This window comes from Papio anubis, chromosome 18 (genome assembly GCF_008728515.1).
Source record: "Papio anubis isolate 15944 chromosome 18, Panubis1.0, whole genome shotgun sequence".
Taxonomy (NCBI): Eukaryota; Metazoa; Chordata; class Mammalia; order Primates; family Cercopithecidae; genus Papio; species Papio anubis.
Window position 1 is genome coordinate 41,719,093 of NC_044993.1, and position 23,134 is coordinate 41,742,226.

The 23,134-nt window shown below is 45.3% G+C and overlaps 1 protein-coding gene across 12 annotated transcripts in view; it reads left to right on the forward strand.

The window, feature by feature from the left end:
- Nucleotides 1-6,104: 6,104 nt before the first annotated feature.
- The window catches only part of ABCC12 (ATP binding cassette subfamily C member 12), a 72,230-nt gene continuing 55,200 nt past the window's right edge, over nucleotides 6,105-23,134 (forward strand). For 11 of the 12 annotated variants that reach the window (XR_001898151.3, XR_641428.4, XR_002519216.2 and 8 more), the window contains exons 1-6: nucleotides 6,105-6,288; nucleotides 15,667-15,835; nucleotides 18,079-18,234; nucleotides 20,814-20,961; nucleotides 21,247-21,480; nucleotides 22,834-23,007. Coding sequence is in view for 6 of the 12 variants with exons in the window: in XM_009196380.4 (XP_009194644.2) it covers nucleotides 15,717-15,835; nucleotides 18,079-18,234; nucleotides 20,814-20,961; nucleotides 21,247-21,480; nucleotides 22,834-23,007 (831 nt within the window). In the remaining 6 variants the exon portion in view is untranslated. Of the gene's footprint in view, nucleotides 6,289-15,661; nucleotides 15,836-18,078; nucleotides 18,235-20,813; nucleotides 20,962-21,246; nucleotides 21,481-22,833; nucleotides 23,008-23,134 lie in introns of those variants that run through there. The other variant, XM_021931929.2, reaches the window with a different exon arrangement.

A 23,134-nucleotide genomic window follows, 5' to 3' on the forward strand; every position in this document is an offset into this window, starting at 1 on the left:
TCCTGTGTATGTGTAGACCACTTTAATGAAGTGCGGGGTCAGAAGAGTTGTTGACAGCAAGTCAACAACTTCCAACTGAATATCAACCATCCGCTTTCTTAAGGAGTCCCTCACCATTCTGCCTGCTCTGGCTCTGGTTTCCTCTCTGGTTCTCTGATTACCCTCTGTGTTCTCCCTGCCCCCACCTCCCAATTCTTGAACACGTTTTACGCAGAGCAGTTTAGTTCTTCCTTCTGATGCCCTTTCCTGCCAAGCAAGTCATTAGGGTGTCTCTGACTGCCCCAAGAGACAGATCAAGGCAGTCGCTAAACAGAAACGGTTCCCACCCTCTGATTCACTCTGGTGCCAGCTGTTAAGATTGTAAAGTTTCACCCCATTATCCTAAATGTCCCCTAATCTGTCCCCTGGTATCATTTAGAAAATTCTATGGAATGCAACCGCTTCAGAGTCAAAAGCAATTTTAGAAGTCGTCAGTCCAGCTGCTCTTAGCCTGTGGTCCATGGACCTCTTAGCTAGATTCAGGGCACCTATGAATTTGGATGGGAAAGAAATGACATCTTTATTTGTACAAATCGAAATTTGGTATTTTCCTTGATGGGGCAACAAATAGATACTATTAGCAATATCTGTGACCTTGTTACCAATAGAAATCAACGATATTCTCAAATCTCATTTCAATCGTTTCAGATGTCTCAGAATATCACTTATATGCATCAATGCTTTGAAATTATAATAGTCATTAGGCCTTCTGCTAGATCACATTACTTAGTGCATCAATATAGAAGCATATATCTTACAATATTCAGCTGTGTTTTATACATATTATGATAAGCACATTCTGTATAATTGGTTATCTTTGCAATCCTATGTACTTCATCTCATGCATAGAAATACTTTTTCTGAGAATATACGAGAATGCCAAAGAGGTCCATGGCACACAAACAATTTAAGAACCTGCATTTAACTCAGCTCTTTGATTTTCTAGAGGAAACTCGTGTCCCAGGCAGAGGAGATACCTTGCCCACAACCACACCACTGGCTTTTAATAGGCTGGTTTAGAACTCGAATCTAAAACAGGAGATGGGGCTGGGCCTCGTGGCTCATGCCTGTAATCCCAGCACTTTGGGAGGCCAAGGCGGGTGGATCACCTGAGGTCAGGAGTTCGAGACCAGCCTGGCCAACATGGTGAAACCCCGTCCCCACTAAAAATACAAAAATCAGCCAGGTATGGTGGCATGTGCCTGTAATCACAGCTACTAGGGAGGCTGAGGCAGGAGAATTGCTTGAACCTGGGAGGTGGAGGTTGCAGTGAGCCAAGATTGAGCCACTGCACTCCAGCCTGGGCAATGAGAAAAACTCCATCTCAAAAATAAAATAAAATAATAAAATAAAACAGGAGAGGGAAGAAAACAAGAAGGACAAAGCAAGTAGTAAGGGCTGGGGATACAGGCCTCACCCCCAAACCAGCCAGCATGGCCTGCTTAGAGCAGGGGGACAGAGAGGCTGCCCCTTCACGAAAGTTCTATTTCTAGTGCCTGATGGCCCCTCATGCAGAGCTTGCCATCTAGTGCAGCATCTTTGAGTAGCATTAGTGCAAAACTACGTTTCATCAGAGCAAAGAGGAGTACACTGTGCTGACTCGATAACCGTGTTCCTTGCCAATCCTTGGTTCCCAGATACTTCATGGTTGGCATTGTACTCTAGAGAGAACCGTACTGATTTGGAAACTTCTGTTCTGATATGAGGGTCTCCGTTCCTCTCGGTGGCTTTCACTGAAATGCTCCCCACCTCCTTCTCCCCTCACACATCAGTATCCTTCACTGATCTGGGGTGTGTTCATGATTTAGACTTAACAGAGCACTTCCTGGCATATAATTGCATATAAATGCATGCCATAAGATTGTGTACAGTTACTAGAGATGGCTGAGTTTTTGCTCTAAGCTCCTTAACAGCCCATGCAAAGAAAGAAATAGGTTTATTACAAGATTGTTGTGACTCAACCATTTAAATGGAAAATTTAGTTGTTTGCAATTAGCACAGTTTTCCTGATTCTGAGAATGGATTCTTTGAGAATTCTTTCTCGTGTTGGGGGCAGGTTTTAATTCCTAGGCTCAGCTCTCTGAGCCAAGGGGCTTGCTCAGGTCTTTAAGCTGTAAGTGGTGGAGCTGAGGCCAGCACCCACATTTTCTGGCTGTGAAATATTTTTGTTCTTTATTAGAGGGCTTGTTCTCTGACTGTTGCATGCATATATTTCTGGCTCACGAATCCTATTATTGCTTTACTTACATTTATTTCTTCCACTTACTGTTTTAAAAGTCCATGCAAATTCCAAATTGCTTTCCAGAATCACTTGACATCAGCTTTGTTTGATAGTCCTTTTATCTCTCTCTCCTTAGTTCATTAGGCAAATAAAGTGAAAAACGCAAACCCCTTCTTTTAGCAGAGACTTCAGTGTATTTCTACTAGACAGATTCTGACAGCAACCCAGGAGGTAGAATTCTTACTTCTAGCGAGATCCTGCTCATTTTAAAATTATTATTCACAAACAATAGCTACCATTTATTGAGTGTTTACTCTGTTTAAGGCACTGTGTTTAAACGCTTCACTTCCATGATCCACTTGAATCCTCGGTTAGTTTACAATGCTTTTAGGATAGTGTTTTCATTTTGTAGTTGATGACATTGAAATTTAGAGATTTTGAGGACAGATCTGATTCCAGAGTTTCTACTCTTAGCCACTATAAGCTATTGATTCTATGTAACTGCACACACTGATTTCTGAGCACTTCTTGGGGCCTTTGGGCCAAGTCTTTCTGCTCTGTCTCTCTTATCTGTCTCTTTCTGTCTTTGTCTCCCCATTCCTCTCTAATTTTTTCTTTTTTCAGACAGAACCTCACTTTTTTGTTGTTGTTGTTAAGACGGAGTCCTGCTCTGTCGCCCAGGCTGGAATGCAGTGACGCAATCTCGGCTCACTGCAACTTCTGCCTCCAGGGTTCAAGCGATTCTCCTGCCTCAGCCTCCCAAGTAGCTGGGAACTACATGTGTGCATCACCATGCCTGGCTAATTTTTGTATTTTTAGTAGAGATGCAATTTCAACCATGTTGGCCAGGTTGGTCTTGAACTCCTGGCGTTAGGTGGACTGCCCACCCAAGCCTCCCAAAGTGCAGGGATTACAGGCATAAGGCACCATGCCCGGCCAGAACTTCACTTGGAATAGAGACCCCGCAGAACCTCAGAGCTGGGAAAATTCCTTTCCCATTGAACACCAGTTTTCCCTTGCCACAGAGCACCACTGCAGGTGTTTGAGCACACAGACTCCTGATTTATGCATGCATAGTTATTTACAAGGGATGTGCAGGGTGGACATGTGTTGGGGCTCGGACAACAATACCCCAAAGTATGGTACTTTGGCAGGCTGAGTACTTTGAACTGATGGAGTTTGGATGACCTCAGAAGCAAGTTCTCTCTGACCTTCTCCTGCCCTCCTGTACCCCTTGTGCCCCTCTTTCTCCCCGAGATGAGATGAGTCATAGAAACCAGAGTTCCCCTTCCCCAAGGTGAGTCATAGAAATTCTTCCCCCAAAGCCACCCATAAAACCTAAAAATATGACTCAAACCTTCCCCCAGCCTTCTGCACAGGAACTGGCCGTAAAGAAATTCTCTGACCAACTTTGTCTGAGAGTGGGTCCTAAGACCCTCATTCCAGAGGGGTCGTGCCCCATACCTAGAAAGAAGGAATGCTGCACAGAGAGGCCAGGAAGAATCTGCACAGACAGGCCCTGCTGGGTCCCCATCCTACCACCTCGGTCCATTAGAGTCGATCAGAACTTTCTGTCCAATCACATTTCTATACCACTGTCAATTCCTCATTGAGTCTAAGCATAAAAATGGACGGTTCTCCCTGAGCCTTTCGGTATTCATTTCTGAAGACTCACATGTCACGGTAAACTTTGATGAAATAAAATGGTTATGCTTTCCTTTTGTTAGTCTGCCTTTTGTTACAAGAGTGTCAGCCATGCCCATATGACTGGTGAGGAAAAGTATCACACTTTTTCTCCCCTACACATGTATATCACTGTACACAATTTTATGTACACTATTTTGTATACAAAATAGAGGGTTTTTTGTTTTTTTTTTTGTTTGTTTGTTTGTTTGTTTTAGACAGGGTCTCACTCTCATCGTCCAGGCCTGAATGCAGTGGCATGATCATAGCTCACTGCAGCCTTGACTTCCTAGGCTCAGGTGATACTCCCACCTTAGCCTCCCAAGTAGCTAGGACTACAGACACATGCCACCACCCCCACCTAAGTTTTGTATTTTCAGTAGAGATGGGGTTTCGCCATGTTGCCGAGGCTTGTCTTGAATGCCTGGGCTCAAGTGATCCGCCTGCCTCGGCCCCCCAGTGTTGGGATGATAGGCCTGAGCCACTGCACCCAGCCAAAATAGAACTTTTAAAGGAAGAGGAAAAATACGAAAAGGATTTCTATTTTTTTTCTTTTTGTATTCCAGTGCATTATCTTGCCCCACCCCCAGGCGTGTGTACACCCAGACTGGGCCTCAGGTCCCTGACCGTCGGTGAGTCCACGCTCTGCCTGGAACAGGAGCTTGTCTGGTCTCTTCCTAAGGACTTCCTTGGATACAGACCGTACAGTCCCTCTCCATCATTCTCCACTCTGTTTCCTGCTAGGCCAACCAATCTTCTTGCGTAGCGCCCAATACCGTTTGTCTGGGTGGAAATCCGTCTCCGCCCGGCCTTTCATGGAGATGGAGGAAAACTGATCAGCATTCCTCCTGCATAAACTTGATAGCACTTGACTCCGTTTGGAAGATTGTGGAAGCGAGTCTTTGCTGTGTTTATGAGACCCCCGGGGTTGTTGCGAAGATCAGGTGATAAAGAGGATAAAGAATTTTGCGATACACAAAGGGCTTCCAGAAATGTCAAGTGATATTATTAGCAGTGATTTGCATTAATGAAGGGAAGAACGGAGGGAAATTAAATGGGACACTTTGGACACGTGTAAGGAAACTGTTGTCAGTCTAGCTCACTTCCCAGGCCGGGGAGCCTTCCCTCCTGGGAGGACCCATTTTCCTACACAGCTGCCCACAGTCCCCCTCCATCTCCACCTCCCTCTAGATAGGAAGAGAACTCAGGTCCGGCAAAGGCGGCGAATTCGCATGTCCAGGAAGCGGCGGAGCCGGAAGGTAGCCAGCAGGGGGCGGCATTGCGCAGGACAGGAGAAGGCAGCGGCCGAGTTCCTGATAAAATCCACGTGCGTGAGGCTAGGGAGGGTCCTCTAAGGTGTCTAAATAACCCTTAAAGCGGAATCAAGATTTGTTTTTTCTGCACTTAGAGAGTTTGCTTCCACCCAGCCGGCTCGCTGAGCGCTGTGGAACCCTTCGGCTAGGCTCACCTGAAATCGGGCGCTTGTGCTGGGCCAGGCGCTGAAGAGGCTCCAGGAATCATACCTGCGCTGGGGGTGTGCAGGGTTCCAAGACTGACACACGGGGAACTTTTGTATGCAAGGGCTAGCTGCTAGTGCCGGTATCAGACTTACCTTCCATTCATTTCAAGACAAATTGAGCTCAAATTACCGTTTTCTTTTTCGTTAAATGAATGGGGAATGAATGAATGAGATTTTCTGTTTTGAAGATTACGTTCCCCTCCCCTCCCCTCCCCTCCCCTACCCCTACCCCATCCTCCCCTACCCCTGCCCTCCCCTCCCCCTCCTTCTCTTCCCCTGATCCCAAAGTTGCTTCTTCGTTGCAGGAACACAGCGTAGGAAATTCGATGCATTCTCCCAGGAAGGAGCCTGGAGTGGGACTCAGGGGACCTGGGTGCTGGTCTCAGCCCCACGCCAGTCGTGGACAGGCCTCTGTTCCTTGGGCTTCTCGTCTGTAGAATCAGGGTTGGAGAGAGGATTTTTCTCCTTCTCTTCTACAAGGATGTGCTGCGACAGCCAGGGAAGGGCTGACCATGCACAGTGCTTTCATGCACAGGCTCTGACTGTCACCAAAGAACCAGACCGGGCCACAGGCCATCCTGGGAGAGGGAAGAGCCCTTTAATGTGGGCAGAGGGAATGTTGGTCCGCCAGAGTTCCCTCTCAGGTGTGGTGGGAGTGGCAGTTGAATGGGGCAGTTGGAGAGGAGGACTTCAGGCAGGTGGGACAAGAGAAGCTGAATCTGAGGTCCTTGGGGAGAAGGAGGCTCAGGAGTCCTGGGCAGTAGGTACCAGGCTCTGAGCCCCATGACTGCTGACCCTCCTCCCCTCCCTCTCATCCTCAGCCCAGGTAAAGCTTTTCCCTATAGCAATTAGCGGCCTCCATTTATTCCCACGGGCCCTTGTCTCTCATCCCCAGGACAGGCTGTGGGGAGGGGGGCGGTGACACCACTGAATGGGGCTGCCCAAGCGGGAGGCAGCAGGATCGAGGCTCCGAGAAGAAAGGCAGCCCCTTTTCCACTTTTGGAGCCCCCGTTATCATAAAAGAAAAGGCAGATATGCCAAGACACGATTTCAAAATCTCTGAAATACAAAAGCCTACATTGAATAATTTAAGTCTTTTTCCACACATGCACAAACACATATACAGGGTAGTTTTCACAATTTAATTATGGGATTTATACCCCCCACCCACCCAAAAAAAAGACCTGGAATTCATGAAGCATTACTGTGGTTCTCATAGGAAGCTTTCTCCTTCCTTCCTTCCTTCCTTCCTTCCTTCCTTCCTTCCTTCCTTCCTTCCTTCCTTCCTTTCTTTTCTTTTCTTTTTTACTTTAAAATATATTATTTTCCTGGGAGTGTAGATTTCAGTTGCCCTGAATCCAGGCTCTTGCATCCTTCTCTGATCGTGTCGGAATGTGTCTGTAACTGGATGGATGACCTCGTTTGGAGATGCCATCACTGGCCACTGTTTTAGGACCTCTTGGGGATGAGGGGACTTGAGCAAAAGCACCCCACTTCCCTTCCTGCACCCCCAGCTTGGTGCTGTCCCCTGCATGCACTTCCCTCTGCCACCTCTCTGCCTCCCCCTCCCTCCCAACGCCAGTCCCTCATCACTCACAGGGCTTTCTGGTCTGGCTGCTGCAGGTGCGGGGTACCTGGGGACAGACAGGAGAGCTGCGGTGTGGGCAGGGCCTGGGAGAGCTCCCAGTGTCTCCTCTGTGCTGGAGGCCTGTCAGGCCCTGGAGGAAGGGGCTGTGGGGGTTGGCGGAGACCATCAGATATTGATAACTTTGGTGGCTTTAAATTAAGAATGGATTTATTAAGAAAGAAGTAGGGCTGTAGTCTCGTACCTGGGAAAAATGTTATGACTAAAGGTGTGCCTGCTTTTGGTTGATGGAGGGACTCCCATCATGAGCACCAAGGAAGACCCAGAGTCCAATTCTCGAACATGAAGTTGTAAATTTTCTGGGCTAGACAGGGGCAGAAATGAAATATAACAGAACAAAGTGGGCAGGTGTGGAAAATGGTTCTTCTTGAGATGACTTCTAGACATCTTTTGTTCTCTCTTGGGGCAGAGTCAAGGATAGAGAAAAAGGCCTCAGGAAACACTATAAGGAAGACAGTAGTGCTAATGCAATAATAAATGTTATGTGACCCCGAATCTCAGAGTCACAGAGACAGTAAGGAGTGGTGGGGATTGTGGCAAACTAAAGCATGTATGCCCTGCCCAGGAGGGGTTGCTGTGCTCAACGTGAGTGGATTGTCATCATGTGAGCATACAGAGCTCCTGATATTTGATGAAAGCCAGAAGCCAGTCTTATTTTTTTTTAATGTGGTATCTCCTCATTTTTAAATGTTTTCCACAAATTGGAAAAAAATGTTTAAACTACGCAGGCCGTATAACATGGAACTGCAAGTTGCACATGGTCCACAGTTTGTGTCCTGTGCCGTAAACAGAGCCCTTCTTGCTTCTGCCTGTCCAGTCTGTTGAGGTTAGGTTAAGAACCCCCTGCCTGCCAGCAGAGGGGTGCACCAACGACTTTTTGGCACCTCCTGCCAATCCTCAGATGCTCTGCGTGGAAAATACAATGCCAAGAACAGAGCCACGATGGCTGCAGGGACCCTGGCCGAGTCGGCACTGCCTCCTCCCAGCTCTCATCAGCTGTGCGCCCCTCAGACCCCATCCTGTGATTGCCAGCAAGCAGATTTCTCACCCCAGGCAGCTCCTCACTCCTGGCAGAGGATGGTGTGACAGACGGGGATAGAGACGTTAGCCAAAGCAGGCTTCCTGATTTTAAAAAAAAGTCTCATTTTCCCCCCAGGGCTGCCAAATTTAGCAAAGTGCCATTCCAGCTGCAATGCTTCCAAGCCACCTCAGATCATCATAACTTTCCATGCCCTGGGGAGCACTCAAGGAAATTACCTTCTAGCACCAATTTCCTATGCACGCTGATTACTCAGACCTGGCCAGGGAGTCCTGGCCTCCAGTGTTTGGTATCTGGGACTCAGGAGCCCTAAAGACAAACTGATGACATCTTGCTGCCAGGGTCCCTTACCATTAGAAAAGGGAACCAAAAAATAGAAATTATAGGTAAGAGTTCTCCACTAACAATGAGTTCCACCCTCTCACAGGGGCTGGGAAAGATTAGCCTGGATGAGAGAAGCTAGCAACTGGGTGGTTGGGAGTGAGTTGTAGGAAATGACAATGGTCCTCAAATATCACAAGGCACATGAAGAGGACATCAGTGGAGGCTGCATGGCTCCTGAGAGCAGAGAAGTGTGCAGAAAAATTGCATTTAGTTCCACAGAAGGAAAAAAATCGTCCTCTTTAGGGGTGTTTCCCTAGAAAATGCTTAACTTTTTATTTTGCGATGATTTCAGACTTACAGAAAAGTAACAGAAATAATGCTAAGAGATCCCAACTACCCTCCACTGAGATTTGCAGTGACATTTTTGCCACATTTACTTTAGCATTAATATCAAAATCAGGAAATTCATCTTTGATAAAATATTATTGCAGAATCTATAGTCCATATTTAAATTTCTCCAATGTTCCAATACTGTTCTTTTAAAAATTTCATTTACTTATTTTTGTTTTTTTAGAGCAGGAGTGAAAATTTATTAAAAAGTTTTAGAGCAGGAATGGAAGAAAGTAAAGTACACTTGGAAGAGAGTCAGGTGGGTGACATGAGAGTCAAGTGCACAGTTTGACCTTTGACTTGGGCCAATAATGTTCTTTATAGCAAATTTATTTTCCTCTGTTCAAGCATCCAATCCAGGCTGTGTGTTGCTTTTAGCTGTCACATCTGTTCTGTATCCTTTACTCTGAGATGTTTCCTCACCTTTGTTTGTCTTTCGTACTATTGATGTTTTTGAAGAGCACAGGCCACTTGGGTTCGTCTGGTATTTTCTCAAGACTAGATGCAGGGTATGCATTTCCTGCAGGAATACTGCATGCGGGCTGTCTTGAGAAGAAGTGACTGGGGTCTGTCACCAAAGCGTGTTGAGGCCCGATCTGGTGGGCCAGAGGGAAATTCTCCATGAGAGGCTAGTTTGCCATGTCTTGGATTCTGTGATTCTCCCCCAAATAATTTCAGCTGGGTTTCAGAACTTGCCGTGAGCTCTTTCTTCTTCATCAGCGAATCTGCTTTCCTACCGCTGCTTTGCTCAGGTTACCAAGGGCAGGGCAGTGCCCCAGCGGCCATTGGGAGGTCATGGGTGGTTGATCAGGGACCACAGCTTGACTGTCCACTCTGCCCGGCAGTTGCAGAGTGAGGGAGCATGCGGTAGAAAGACCGTGCCCAAAGGCTGCACTTGGGTTCAGGCTTCTTTTCTTGCTTCTGATCCAGACCAGGGCTGGGTTCTGTTGATGCAGGGAGCCAAGGACCTATGCAAGAATGAGAGGCCAATTTTTAAGCTCTTCAGCCCCAGCATCTCTGCAGTGGATAGCTTCCCTTTGTCTCCGGAAGTAAACGCAGAGAGGTCAGCAGGAGGCTTCTCTGAGTGGGGGGTGCCTTGGGTAGAGAAAATTCTGAAGGGCTTTCTGGTAAACAAACAAATGGAAGTCTTGTGGAAAAGGATCCAAGGAAAGTTTTGAATCTGAAGCCTTTCACAGTCATGCCCAGCCTTGTCTCAACTCTTACCTAAGTCTGGTGCATAGAGCCTCATGACACAGGCACCACACACAAACCGAGGCTCAGCCTAAACTCTCTGTTTGGGCTTTTTCTCAAATCCTTCTAGTCTTACCTCCCACAAAAGTCCTTCCTAACCCCATCCTCCTCCCAGACCGTACTGACCTCTACTTTCTCAGAACTTCTGTAGCATGGGTCTGCATTACTCAGTGACACTGAGCACAGCCAGCCTGCTTTCAGGCTTTAGATTCTTAAAATTATGATCAGATATAACAGCAATGTGGGAGGAAACCAGAGTAACTTCCAGATCTTATTTCCCCACCCCTAGAGGTAACCATCATCTTGAATTTGGTGTAGAGTGTTCCCATTCACTTTGTAAAAATAAACTTTATTTTTTAAAACTGGTTTTGGTTTACAAAAAAATTGCAAAGTTAGTACAGAGTCTTCCAGTACCCTATATCCAGCTACCCTTGCTAATAACATTAATAACATCTCATGTTAGTATGGTATATGTGTTATAATTAATGCATTATATTGATACATTGTTAACTAATATTTATACTTTACTAGATTTCCTTTGTTTTTATCTAATATCCTTTTTCAATTCCAGGATCTCAACCAAGAAGCCTCTTCACAAGTAGTTGTCAGGTCTCCTTAGGTGCCCCTTAGCTGTGTCACTGTCTCAGGTTCTCCTTGTCTTTGATGACCTTGACAATTTTGAGGAGTACCAGCCAGGTATTTTGTAGACTGTCCCTCAACTGGGATTTGTCTGATGTTTTTCTCATGATTAGACTGGCGTTATGGGCTTTTGGGCGGAGGACCTCAGAGGTAAAGTGCCCTTCTTGCCACATCATATTAAGGGTACACGTTATCAACAGGACTTATCACTGCTGATGTTGACCTTGATTACCTGGCAGAGGTCATGTGTGCCAGGCTTCTTCACTGTAAAGTGGCTATTTCTTTTTCCTTCTTCATATGGTACTATACTCTTGGAAGCATCGGATTCTAGTTGATTAAGTTGTTTCTCACAGGGCTATGGGATGACAATTCTGATACTGCTATACGTGTACACTTAATTGAACAGTTAAGTAAACACATGGTAGATGGTGAGAGCCAGGCTTCTCACTTTTAGAATTGGAGCTTACAAATAAGCAAGGGGAGGAGGCTAGACTTGTGATAATTATGGTAATGGATTCAAGTTGGAGAGTCAGCATGAATCAGTATGAACTCACTGTTAGCTTAAAATAAATGTGGATGGTTACATATAGAAATATTTATAGATATGTGTTTATGCACTAGTTAATATGCATACATGTATTTCCTTACGTTGTCAGCTGAGAGGGCCTAGAAGCAGCAACGTCCTAATAACAAAGAATTTACCTAGTGTCCAGATCTTGGTTCTAATATGATTCTCCAATATAATGAATTTCAAGTACTTGGAGAAATGAAATTTTACTACAAATATAGTCATTATTAAATAAAATATATTATTATATATTGCAAGTACATGAATTTGTATATTGTATATTTTGCAAGTTTGTGAACTTTATATAAATGGCATCAGAATGTATGTATTTTTCTGCAGCTTTCTTCCCCCCTCTCAACTTGTCACATGAGCTATACACAAAGTTTGATATGTGGACTTAGTTTATTCATTTTTACCGTTGAATAGTAATATGCCAAACTCATATGATACAATTTATTCATCCATTTTCCTATTCATGGATGTTTAAGATATTGTAAAGAGAGCCACTATAAATATTGCTGTAGAGGAGCCACAAAAATATTTTTTGCATGAGAGTCCATCCTCTGTGGATTGTTTCCTTGTGTTTTCCTAGATTGAACTTCAGTGTTGACACCAGTATGAGAGGAGAGAGGCTAGCAGGGGCAGGGAGGAAATTCAGAGGAGAATGGAAGACAGCCTGCAAAATTAGTGGCCACTCTGTATCTGACTGCTTGAACAGGCAGGCCTTCTCCAAGGCATATATATAATTAAGAAGGATAATTGCTGCCTATGTTAGTAAGACAATCTTTAACTTGACCAGATAATGCCAAATTGCTTTACAAATTAGTTATACAATTTATATTCCCACAAGGGGGGCTTAAGAGCTGCAGTGCTCCATACATATGCCAAGACTTGCAATTTTTAGACTTTTAAATAATGTCTATTTGAAGAATGAGAAATGGCTGTTATTGTGATTGTGGTTTTAATTCATATTTTCCTGACACTCAGAGATTGAGCATATCTTTGTGTTTATTTGGATCAACTGTCAATTGTCTTTTGCTGGCTCCTCTAATTAATTGTTTGTCCTTCTGTTATTAATATATTGAGAATTCTTTATAAATCGCATACTGATTCTTTACAGTTAAATGGGTCACATCTATACCAGTATGTTGCTTCTCTTACAAATAATGTCTTCTGATTAATGGACATCTATAATTTCAATGTACTAGAATTTATCAAGATTTTGCTTTAGGACTTTTAAAAAAAATTGCTTTAAGAAATTCTTCCCTATCCTAAGATCATAAATACATATCTCTGTATATACTTTGCACTGTTAACATGGTATTCCTTTTTCACCTTGTTACTTTTAGCTTATTTGTGTCTTTATATTTAAAATAAACTTCTCATAGGAAGCATATCATTGGATCTTGTTTTTATATTCAGTCCGATAATCTTTGCTTTTTAATTGAAATGTTTAGTTCATTTATGTTTAATGTAATTATTGATATGGTTGGGTTTAAGCCTACTGGCTTGCTATTAATATTTGTCTTCTATTTATTCCTTTTGTTTTTTATTCTTCTGTCCCTCCTTGCTTACTTTTTTTTTTTTTAGTTAATCTACTATTTAGTGTTTCTTTTTATTTCCTTGACTGACTTCTTAGCTTTAACCCTTTTTAAAAAGTATTTTTTCCAAGGTTAACACAATGTTATGATTTATACTTTATTTATTATTTTTGTATCATCCCATACTTAATTTCAAAATAATTTATATTTTACTGTATGTTATTGTGTGCTTATTTTTCACTTTCTGGGGAGAGGATTTGCATCTTAGATGTTTTTCATACTTATTATTACTCATTCATTCAACAAATATGTATTAAACATCTACTATGTACCAGGGACTGTTCCAGGTATTGGAAATATAGCTGTGAACAAGACAAACATGAAGCCCACAGTTTGGGGAAATAAAAAAGTATGTAAGCAGGTTTTCTTAGAAAAGGAAATGTTTGAACTGAGCCTTGAAGGCTGAGCAGAAATTGGTCAAGTGAAGAAAGGGATCCTAGATGGTTCCAGGTTGTGGCAGTAGTGAATACAAAAACTAAAAAGCAGGAGGAATAAACAGTTTGTCCAGGGAGTAGTAAGATATTCCACATGGCTGGAGTGCAGCATTCAATAATACAAATAGAGGGTGGAGAGTAGAGTATGCAGCTTGTCCAGAGGTTTAGGGAGTCTCTGGTAGCTGCTAATATTCTCATTGAATAAGGAATCTACAGCTGGGTCTATGGTATTTGTGTCATTAGTATTCATTAACTGCGGCTGGGCACAGTGGCTCATGCCTGTAATCCCAGCACTTTGGGAGGCTGAAGCAGGAAGATTGCTTGAGCCCAGGAGTTTGAGACTAACCTGGGCAACATGGCAAGACTTCATCTCTACTAGAAATACAAAAATTAGCTGGGCATGGTGGTGCACGCCTGTAGTCCCCACTACTTGGGAAGCTGAGGAGGGAGGATTGCTTGAGCCCAGGAGGCAGAGGTTATGATGAGCTGAGATCGTGCCACTGCACTCCAGCCTGGGCGACAGAGTGAGACCCTGTCTCAATTTTTTTTTTTTTTTTTTTTTTTTTTTGGTGGCTCATGGCTGTAATTCCAGCACTTTGGGAGGCTGAGGCAGGTGGATCACCTGAGGTCAGGAATTTGAGATCAGCCTGGCCAATATGGTGAAACCCCATCTCTACTAAAAATACAAAAATTAGCTAGATGCAGTGGCATGTGCCTCTAGTCCCAGCTACTCAGGAGGCTGAGGCTGGAGAATCGCTTGAACCCGGGAGGCAGATGTTGCAGGTAGCCAAGATCGCACCACTGCACCCCCGCCTGGGCGACAGAATGAAACTCCGTCTCAACAACAACTTTAAATTCATTAACAATGATTAAAGAGCTTTTCAGCAACTACTAGCTCTAAAACATGTGGGCTTCTCCATCTGACTACAAGTCTTCAGTTTCCACGTTTGGGGATTTATCTTTTTGAGATGAAGACATTATGATTTTCAAATTCTGTTGTAAGAAATACATATATTATTCCAGAGGAGTTGCTTCTTGTAATATAATACAAGCAAGGGTTATTGTAGGTTATTGGAGGAGGGAAGGAACATCAGTTTCCTGTATCCAGAGTGCCTCAGATGAGATAGATGCTACTCATTCTCTATATACTCTTGAGTAAGTCTTTCCTCTCTCTGGGCCTCTGTTTCCTCTTCTGTATAATGAGAAATGTGTAAAAGATTGCATCTGAGGACACTTCCAGCTCTGCCATGCCATGGTTTTATCAGCCACTAGCAACTTGATGGGAATCAGTTTATTCACTACTTCTAGCTATGGAAACTTCCAGAAAGAACTCATGGGAATGTGACCCCTGTTTATATATAATAATAAGGCCCTTGTTTGCAAGTGGCAGAGAACAACTCAACATACCTTAGGTAAAAAAGGAGAATTTATCTATAGAGTATGAGGAAGGGGCTGTCATGGGACCCTAGGGCAGAAATAGAGGGAGGCCTCAGGAAAGGACTAGGACTAGGCATGGGAAACCCTCAGGGATGATGCTCTATGGATTGGATTTAGGTGGCTGGAGAATGGGGTGGCTGGCTTGGGGACTGAACAGACATCGCAAAAAGTGTCCTCTCCACCTGGGTTGTTGGTTTTCATTTGGGGCAGCAGTCACAGAAGTGTGGGGAATGTGGGCCTGTCCAGATGTGGCTGGTCTGGGGGATGGCTTTGTTGAAGTTCTCTGACCAGTGGGTATCAGGATGGAGGGGATGTGGATGCATAGACACCTGGGAATCTGAGAGAATCTGAAAGAAGAAGGGGTGTGCGCATCTGTGTGCACAGGCGTGTGTGGGTGTATGTGCAAAGGTGTGTGTGTGCATGTGTGTGGATGTGTGTGCACGTGTGCATCTGTGTGGATGTGTGTATGTGCACACATGTGTGTGTGTGCATGTGTGTGTATGTCAGTCAAACTTCACTCTGAGTAATACTAAGAAAGAAAACCCATTTTCTTGGGGCTCTTTCCCTGGGCTGGGACTCAGCCTTGGTCACCAGGCTGGCTCCCAACCGAAACCACACCATAGGGTTTTCTGCTCTCGGCCAACCCAACATGAGAAAAGAGGAACCAAACGGTCCTACTAATAAGAAAGCCTCAGCGTAGTGTTAAGGGACGTAGCAGGTCTTCTGGCTACACTCCCCTACAAATGTGGAAAGCTCATTGGTGAAAACAGTTCTCAGGGGTCAAAGCAAAGGAACTGATCTGGGTAGAGTAGGGGCTGCCTGATCCCAATTAGACATCTTCACCTCTCAATAACCTTCGCCATTTCTCTGCCATAGAGTGAAAGTGTCCCCAGGCCAAAACCCCAGGGCTCCAGGCTGCCATCAGGATGGTGGGTGAAGGACCCTACCTTATCTCAGATCTGGACCAGCGAGGCCGGCGGAGATCCTTTGCAGAGAGATATGACCCCAGCCTGAAGACCATGATCCCAGTGCGACCCTGTGCAAGGTAAGTCAGAAGAAAGATGGAAGGGAGGGCTAGGGCAGGACCTCCAGGAATGTCCATCAGGAGAGTGGGCACTGCTCCTGCAACCCATCTGCTGCTCTATCTGCTGGTCCTTTTGTCCATCCACCCATGCACGCATTCATTCATTTATCAACCACTCACTTCCTTGCCTCCTCCTGCCCTTTGGTGAAAAGGAGGCAGTAGCTCAGGTTTAAGGAGAGCTTTTCATGATCCAGGACCTGTCCAAGTGCTTTACAAATATCTTCTTGTTTACTCTTCACAACCACCCTGGAGGTACTGTTACTATCTTTATCTGATAGGTGAGGAAACAGGTACAGAGAGGTTAAGTAACTTGCCTAAGGTTTGCCAGGTAGTTTTTGCTTTGTAACAAACTGTCTCAACACTTAGCAGCTTAAAACAATTGCCACTTATTTAGCTTACAGCTTGATGGGTGACCCATAAAATAAAGCAACGTGGGCTGAGCTCAGCTGGGTGGTTCATTTGGTCTTGAGCAGACTTACTCCTGTACAGCAAGGTGGCTGTGCTGCTGGGGGTGGGCTGGCTGTTGGCTGGGGCAGTGGGGCAACTGGACCCCATGTGTGCTCAACCTCCAGCAGGCTAGCCCAGGCTCAGTCACGCAGTAATGCGGCGGGCTTCCAAGGGAATGAGTGGCAGCACGCAGGGCTTCTTGAGATTCAGGTTTGCAACTGGCACACCACTTTTTTCACTGCATTCTATTGGCCAAAGAAGATCACAAGCCAGCTCAGATTCAAAGTGTGAGGAAACAGACTCGACTAATTGATGGAATGAGCTGCCAGGTCACATTCCAAGGGATTGGGAACAGATGGGGAGAGAAAATGGGGTCATTTTTGTAATCCAGGATAGAAACTCAGGTAGTCTGATTTCTGAGCTCCCATGCTCAACCTTGCAGCATATTGTATTATTGTATATATTATTAGCATTATGCTAACAATAACTTTATGAAATGCTGCCTTTTCTACATGGAATGAGGCCCTGTGGTTTGTTCTCTGAGCAACAGAAAGCCAAGTGGCATCTCTATAATAAGTGGACACTGTGCTACCTTCTCCCAGCATCTCTGTCTGGGCCAAGGACACACACATTTGAACCCTCCAAGGTGACAAGTGGAGGTTGGAAGGGGAGGACATGGGCTATTATTCCTAGCCCCAGGAGATCTCTAACTGTCCACTTTTTCAACCAGTTTATAATCGCTTTGTGGAGAGGCAATGTGGGGAGGTGCTGAAGGGAATGATAGGACTCTGGAGTCAATAAGCAGTGGGTTTGAACTCCTGTCCCACCACTTTCCAGCAGTAAGACCTTGGGCAAATACTCTAAACTCTCTGTGCCTCGATGTTTTTGTCTATGAAATGGGCATATAATACTACCCTGCCACCCATCTTACTGAGTTGTTGTGAGGAATATATGAAGTAATGCATGACTGTATCATGAAAGTCACCTTTCAGGGAATTTTTACTATGTGCTGAGTACATAGTACCTTATTCACATGATTTTAGCTTGAATTCTCCCAAAAGCAGGGCCTCAGTCAAGAACTTGGAGGCAAATAGCTTATTTGAGAAGTGATTCCAAGGAGCAAGGAGAAAGATTTAGGGAGAGTGATGCACGGAAGGAGGAAAAGGTAACATGAGGTGTGGCCTCAGTGTCACTGCTGTGAGCAGAGGGGCCTGGATACTACTAGGTCCTTCTAGAAAGTGTCCAGTTTTCCACCCAGAGGATGTGAAGTGGACTTCTATACTCCCCTAGTGAAGTTTTGCCCCTGGGAGTATTAATGCCCCGAAAATCTGGGCAGGAGGAGGAGGAAGAGGAGGAGGAAAAAAAGAAAGAGAAGAAGGAAGGGGAGGGGAAAAAAGAAGGAAGAGGAGGAAGGGAAGAAGAAATGAAGAAGGAAGAGGAACAAAAAAAAAGGAAGCAATGAGTTTTGAGTATTATTATCTTTGTCTTTAAGACAATTTATTAAAACTTATGTAACTTAATTTTGAATATTGACTGTGTTTAACAACTAACTTGAAAAATTCCTGAAAATTTAACAATTGGCTCTCACCAGCTGGCCCCAGCACATCACGGCTAAAAGGGCTAATGAACATAATGAATGCAAGTCACAGCTTCTTCGTGCAGCTGTGGCTGTTACTGTAGTTACAAGTTCAATCCAGAGAGAGAGCTGGGGCAATGACCCCAATGCCCAGAACACTGAGCATCTCGTTTGTCTGCAGGTTGGCACCCAACCCGGTGGATGATGCGGGGCTGCTCTCCTTCGCCACATTTTCCTGGCTCACACCGGTGATGGTGAAAGGCTACCGGCAAAGGCTGACCGTGGACACCCTGCCCCCATTGTCACCATATGACTCATCCGACACCAATGCCAAAAGGTAGCAGGATTTGCTTGGGTCACTGTATCAGTCCATTTTCATACTGCTACGAAGAAATACCCGAGAGTGGGTAATTTATAAAGAAAAAGAGGTTTAAAGGACTCAAAGTTCCATGTAACTGGGGAAGCCTGACAACCATGGTGGAAGGCGAAGGAGGAGTAAAAGGCATGTCTTACATGGTGGCAGGCAAGAGAGTGTGTGCAGAGGAATTGTCCTTTGTAAAACCATCAGATCTCATGAGACTTACTACCACACGAACAGCACAGGAAAATCTGCCCCCATGATTCAGTTACCTCCCACCGGGTCCCTCCCATGACAGGTGGAGATTATGGGAGCTACAATTCAAGATGAGATTTGGGTGGGGACACAGCCAAACTGTATCAGTCACCTCAGGACAGAAGCCCACTCTAAGGAAAGGGTCCCATAAACTCTTTTGTGTACTCCCTAGTTGTGTGCTTCACAATTTCCCCAACATGGAAAATGACACCCATGAGTGAGGGTAACCATTCTCTGAGATTCAGGCTGGACTGCATGAACTTCTTGGCCCAAGCTGTGGGGAGGTGGGAATTAGGCAGCATTAGCAGGGAGAGAGGACTCACTGGAGAGCTATGGCCTGAGGCTCAGGACCCTTCTGGCTGAGCTCCAGCTGGTTTGCAGGGGCACTGTATCAAGACAGAGGTGGCTGGAATCTCACTTTGCCCTGTGCTGGTCAGACCCCACCTGACCAGCATGCAGCTTAAGGTGTCAGGTTTTGTTTTACTTTAAACATCGTTACTGGACTTTTATATTACAAAATATATTTAGGTTGATCCTAATGAAACTGCCAATATTTGACAATTTTAACTTGTAAAAATGTAAATGTCATTTGTCCAACCTAATTCATATTCATTATAAAAATGTGAAAGCAGCAGAAGTTTAAGCCGTGAAAGGATCTCTCCCATGCTCCTGCTCTACTCCCTGGAGGCAAAGCACTGTGAAAATGTCAGTGTGGCTCTGTCCAGAATTTTCCTACTCTGATTAAACACACCCTGGGCTACCGTCTTCTTCAGATCAGTACCTCTTCTTACCTCACAGGTCATGTTTTATTTTAATCTAAACAAAAAATGAAGCATGCTACATAACTGTTGATCATGTTGCTCTTTTCAGTTAAGAATTTATAAAGGCTTTTCCATGTTAGGACAAAGACATCAACTTCATTTTTTCCAGCAGCTGCATTGAACTCTGTGGTTCTGATTACATATATAATATGAAGAATGGGGAAGGCCTGGGAGTGTTAGTCATGGCCTCCTAATTGCTTCTAGAATTGTGCTTCTCCTCATTTGTGCCCCGAAGAAATCTCAGCTAGTGGTACATTCAAAAATCTACCTCCTGGAGAAAGTTGCCAGGGAGCTCTGAGGGCAAGGGACTGGACCAGCATCTGTGGAGTGCCGGCTCTCCTCCGTCCTCTCTGGCCAGTACTTCTCCATCTGTTCTTAATGTTTCCTCCCATCTACCTAGTGTCCACTTAGATCCTTGTCTCTCCCATGCCGTGTTATGCTCCTAGGTGATCCCCTCCACTCCAAAGGCTTAAACACCAAACACACACTGACTCCCCCAATAACGTGTCCATGTCTATCTCCAGGCCACACCCCACTTCCAGATTCTGAAACTGTGTGGCCAGCATCTAATTGGACAGCTGCATTTGGATGCCTCATGAGCATCTTCTATCTAAAGCTGGACTTATTCTTGATCCAGGGCCCCAAACTGACACTATTCCTCTCCTCTTCTGCTTTTCCCCATCTCTGTCTCTATAAATATTCACACAGTTGGCCAAGCCCGAAAACTGGGGTCCATCCTTGAACCTCTTTCTCCTTTCCTCCCACATCTCATTCATCAGTAAGACCTGTTGTCGCTCTCTGTCCACTTTTCTTTAATTCCACTGCCACCTCTCACCTGGAGGCTGACAGTCTCCTGCTGTGGTCTCACACCACCATCCATCACTTTCATAGCAGCCAATTGATCTTTTAGATGTGCAAAATGATCTTGTCACATCAGCTTAAAAATCTGTAATGGCTTCCTTTGCACTTGGAGTGAAACCTAAACTCCTGAAGGCCCTTGAGGTTTTCCCTAGGTCTTGTGAAGTCCCCCAAGGTCCCAAAAGTTCCTGCCTTGCTTCCCACTGTCCCATCAGCCCCTCCCCTTTGTGCACCACACTCCTGTCTCTCTGGCCTTCTTCCAGATCTTTGAAATTAACAACGTCCTCGCTGCACTGAGAAGATTTTTCTCTTGGCCTGTCTGTTGCCTTTGCCTTCTTATAAGAGCTGACACTGTGGCAGAGATGGGTGGTAGGCAGAGGAAAAGAAGGCCTGGCAAGGACCCAGATGCCACAGACATACCAGCTTGTGTCTAGGCATTGGCCCCTGCCCTTCCCAAATCCCACCTGCTCAGGAAAAGCAGAAAGCTGAGCCGGTGCTGGAAGGTACCATCACCAGGGAGGTGGGCTGTGCTGAGCACCCTTGCAGGAACGTGCCCAACAGCATAGCTTCAAACAGCACATAGAAGTGCCAATCCATTTTAAGCTTCCATTTTTTTTATCACAGATTTCGAGTCCTTTGGGATGAAGAGGTAGAAAGGGTAGGTCCTGAGAAGGCCTCTCTGAGCCGCGTGGTCTGGAAATTCCAGAGGACGCGCGTGTTGATGGACATCGTGGCCAACATACTGTGCATCATCATGGCAGCCATAGGGCCGGTGAGTGGGGCGGCCCTTCCTCCTCATCTGCTAGGTCCCCAGCCTAGCAAAGAATGCCATTAGTTACTTCCTCTACGAGCTGGTGGGTTTAGTGCATTGTCATTATCTGTGTGCTCCTTGGGGGCGAATTTTCATAAAGTGAATCCTTGTCAAGCACAGCAGCAGCCACCAAAATTAATTAAAAAGTTTGCCTCCTAAAGTCAGCTTGCTGGCATGATCTGAGGCCTCGTATGCCAGCCTCAGTCCTCAGTGGCCCTCTCTTCTCCCCACCATGCTGTTTTACAGACAGTTCTCATTCACCAAATCCTCCAGCAGACCGAGAGCACCTCTGGGAATGTCTGGGTTGGCATCGGCCTTTGCATAGCCCTTTTTGTCTCCGAGTTTACCAAAGTCTTCTTCTGGGCCCTTGCCTGGGCCATCAACTACCGCACGGCCATCCGGTTGAAGGTGGCGCTCTCCACCTTGGTTTTTGAAAACCTGGTGTCCTTCAAGACATTGACGCACATCTCTGTTGGCGAGGTAAGCTGGCTCAGAGGAGTTTAATGTTGGAAAATGAGTCCCGAGTAGTTTGAGTGCATGTGAGATGTGGGTCCTGGATGGAGCACCTGCCTTCGTTTTGCTTGTCTGTGACCTCCCCTTCATGTCCCATCTCCTGGCTAAGTGAGGGGTGGAGATGCAAAACACCAGAGGAGTTCCGAGACAGGAGGGCTCGGTTCAGGCTGTAGAATTTGGAGAGACTTCCTAGTTCCAGTGGGAACAGGGCTCAGGGAGACTTAATCCAGTTGCTTTGATGGTCTATGGGGACAGTGGAGCAGTACTGAGCACACTATAGGCGTTTAATACAATGGATTGACTGATGGCTTCAATAATCCCAATTGTGTAGCACAGGGAGTGCCAAAGCCACAATGAAGACCATGCCTGTTGGACTTCAGAGCTGACATTTTCTTAAGCTCTTAATCCTTGGCAATAAAATCCTTAACACTTATCAAAAACAACAAACAAACAAAACACACACAAACAACAACAACAAAAACTCCCTAATCAAGGGAACCCCAGGTGGTGTGGGGTAAGATAAGAGACTTGCTTCTTTCTTACAGTTGCTCTTTTAGCAAGCTCAAAGCATCTAATTATGATTAGATTCAGTTGCATACAGCAAAACGAAAATAACAGTGGATTAAACAAAAGGAATTAATTTCACTCTATGTTAAAGGAATCTAGAAGGGAATAACGCAGGGTTGCCACAGGAGCTTCCAGATCCTTCTGCCTTTATCACTATCTTTGCACCTGGCTCTCACCATGGTTCAAAAGTAGATGCTAGAGACCCAGCCATCCCAGCCACGCTTCAGACAGGTGGTAGGAGAAAGAGGAACAGAAGAAGGGGTGCCTTTCAGGTTGAGGTGACTCCCTTTAAGATTTCATCACAAATGTCTCATTCTACACTTTGACTTACATCTCATTGCCCTCAACATGGACACATGGCCACACTCATTCCACAAAGAAGGCTGGGAAATGTAGTCTTTTCTGGGCCCATCTCTTCCAAGAAGAAGTGGAACTGTCTTCACAAGGAAGGCGGAGGTAGAAGGAGGTGGGGGAGATTGTGTAGACAGCTAGCAGTCCCTCCAGCATGCTCCCAGATGGTAACATTACACTTTGTCTTTCTGCATTGAGATGATCAGCCCTACAAGACCGGCCTCTCCAAAGTGGTACCAGAACCCATAAAACTCATCATATTGGTCCCCAGTGACCCCTTCCTGCTTTAGAGCAGTTTTTCTCCTTTCTCCCTAGATCCCCTCGGCCAGTCTGAAAGCCTTCATTTAAAGTCATGTTTGACTGACTCTTCCAAAGCCTGAACCCTTGCACTTTTCTTTCCAGGTGCTCAATATACTGTCAAGTGATAGCTATTCCTTGTTTGAAGCTGCCTTGTTTTGTCCCTTGCCAGCCACCATCCCGATCCTAATGGTCTTTTGTGCGGCATACGCCTTTTTCATTCTGGGGCCCACAGCTCTCATCGGGATATCGGTGTATGTCATATTCATCCCCGTCCAGGTAATGGCAGGCTTTTGGGCTTCTAACTGCTTTATATTTGCATTTCACACACTTTCACTGAATCGGGTGGAAGGCTGCATTTCTGGCTCATGAAGCCTGTGCCCCATTTTATACTCACAGATTTACT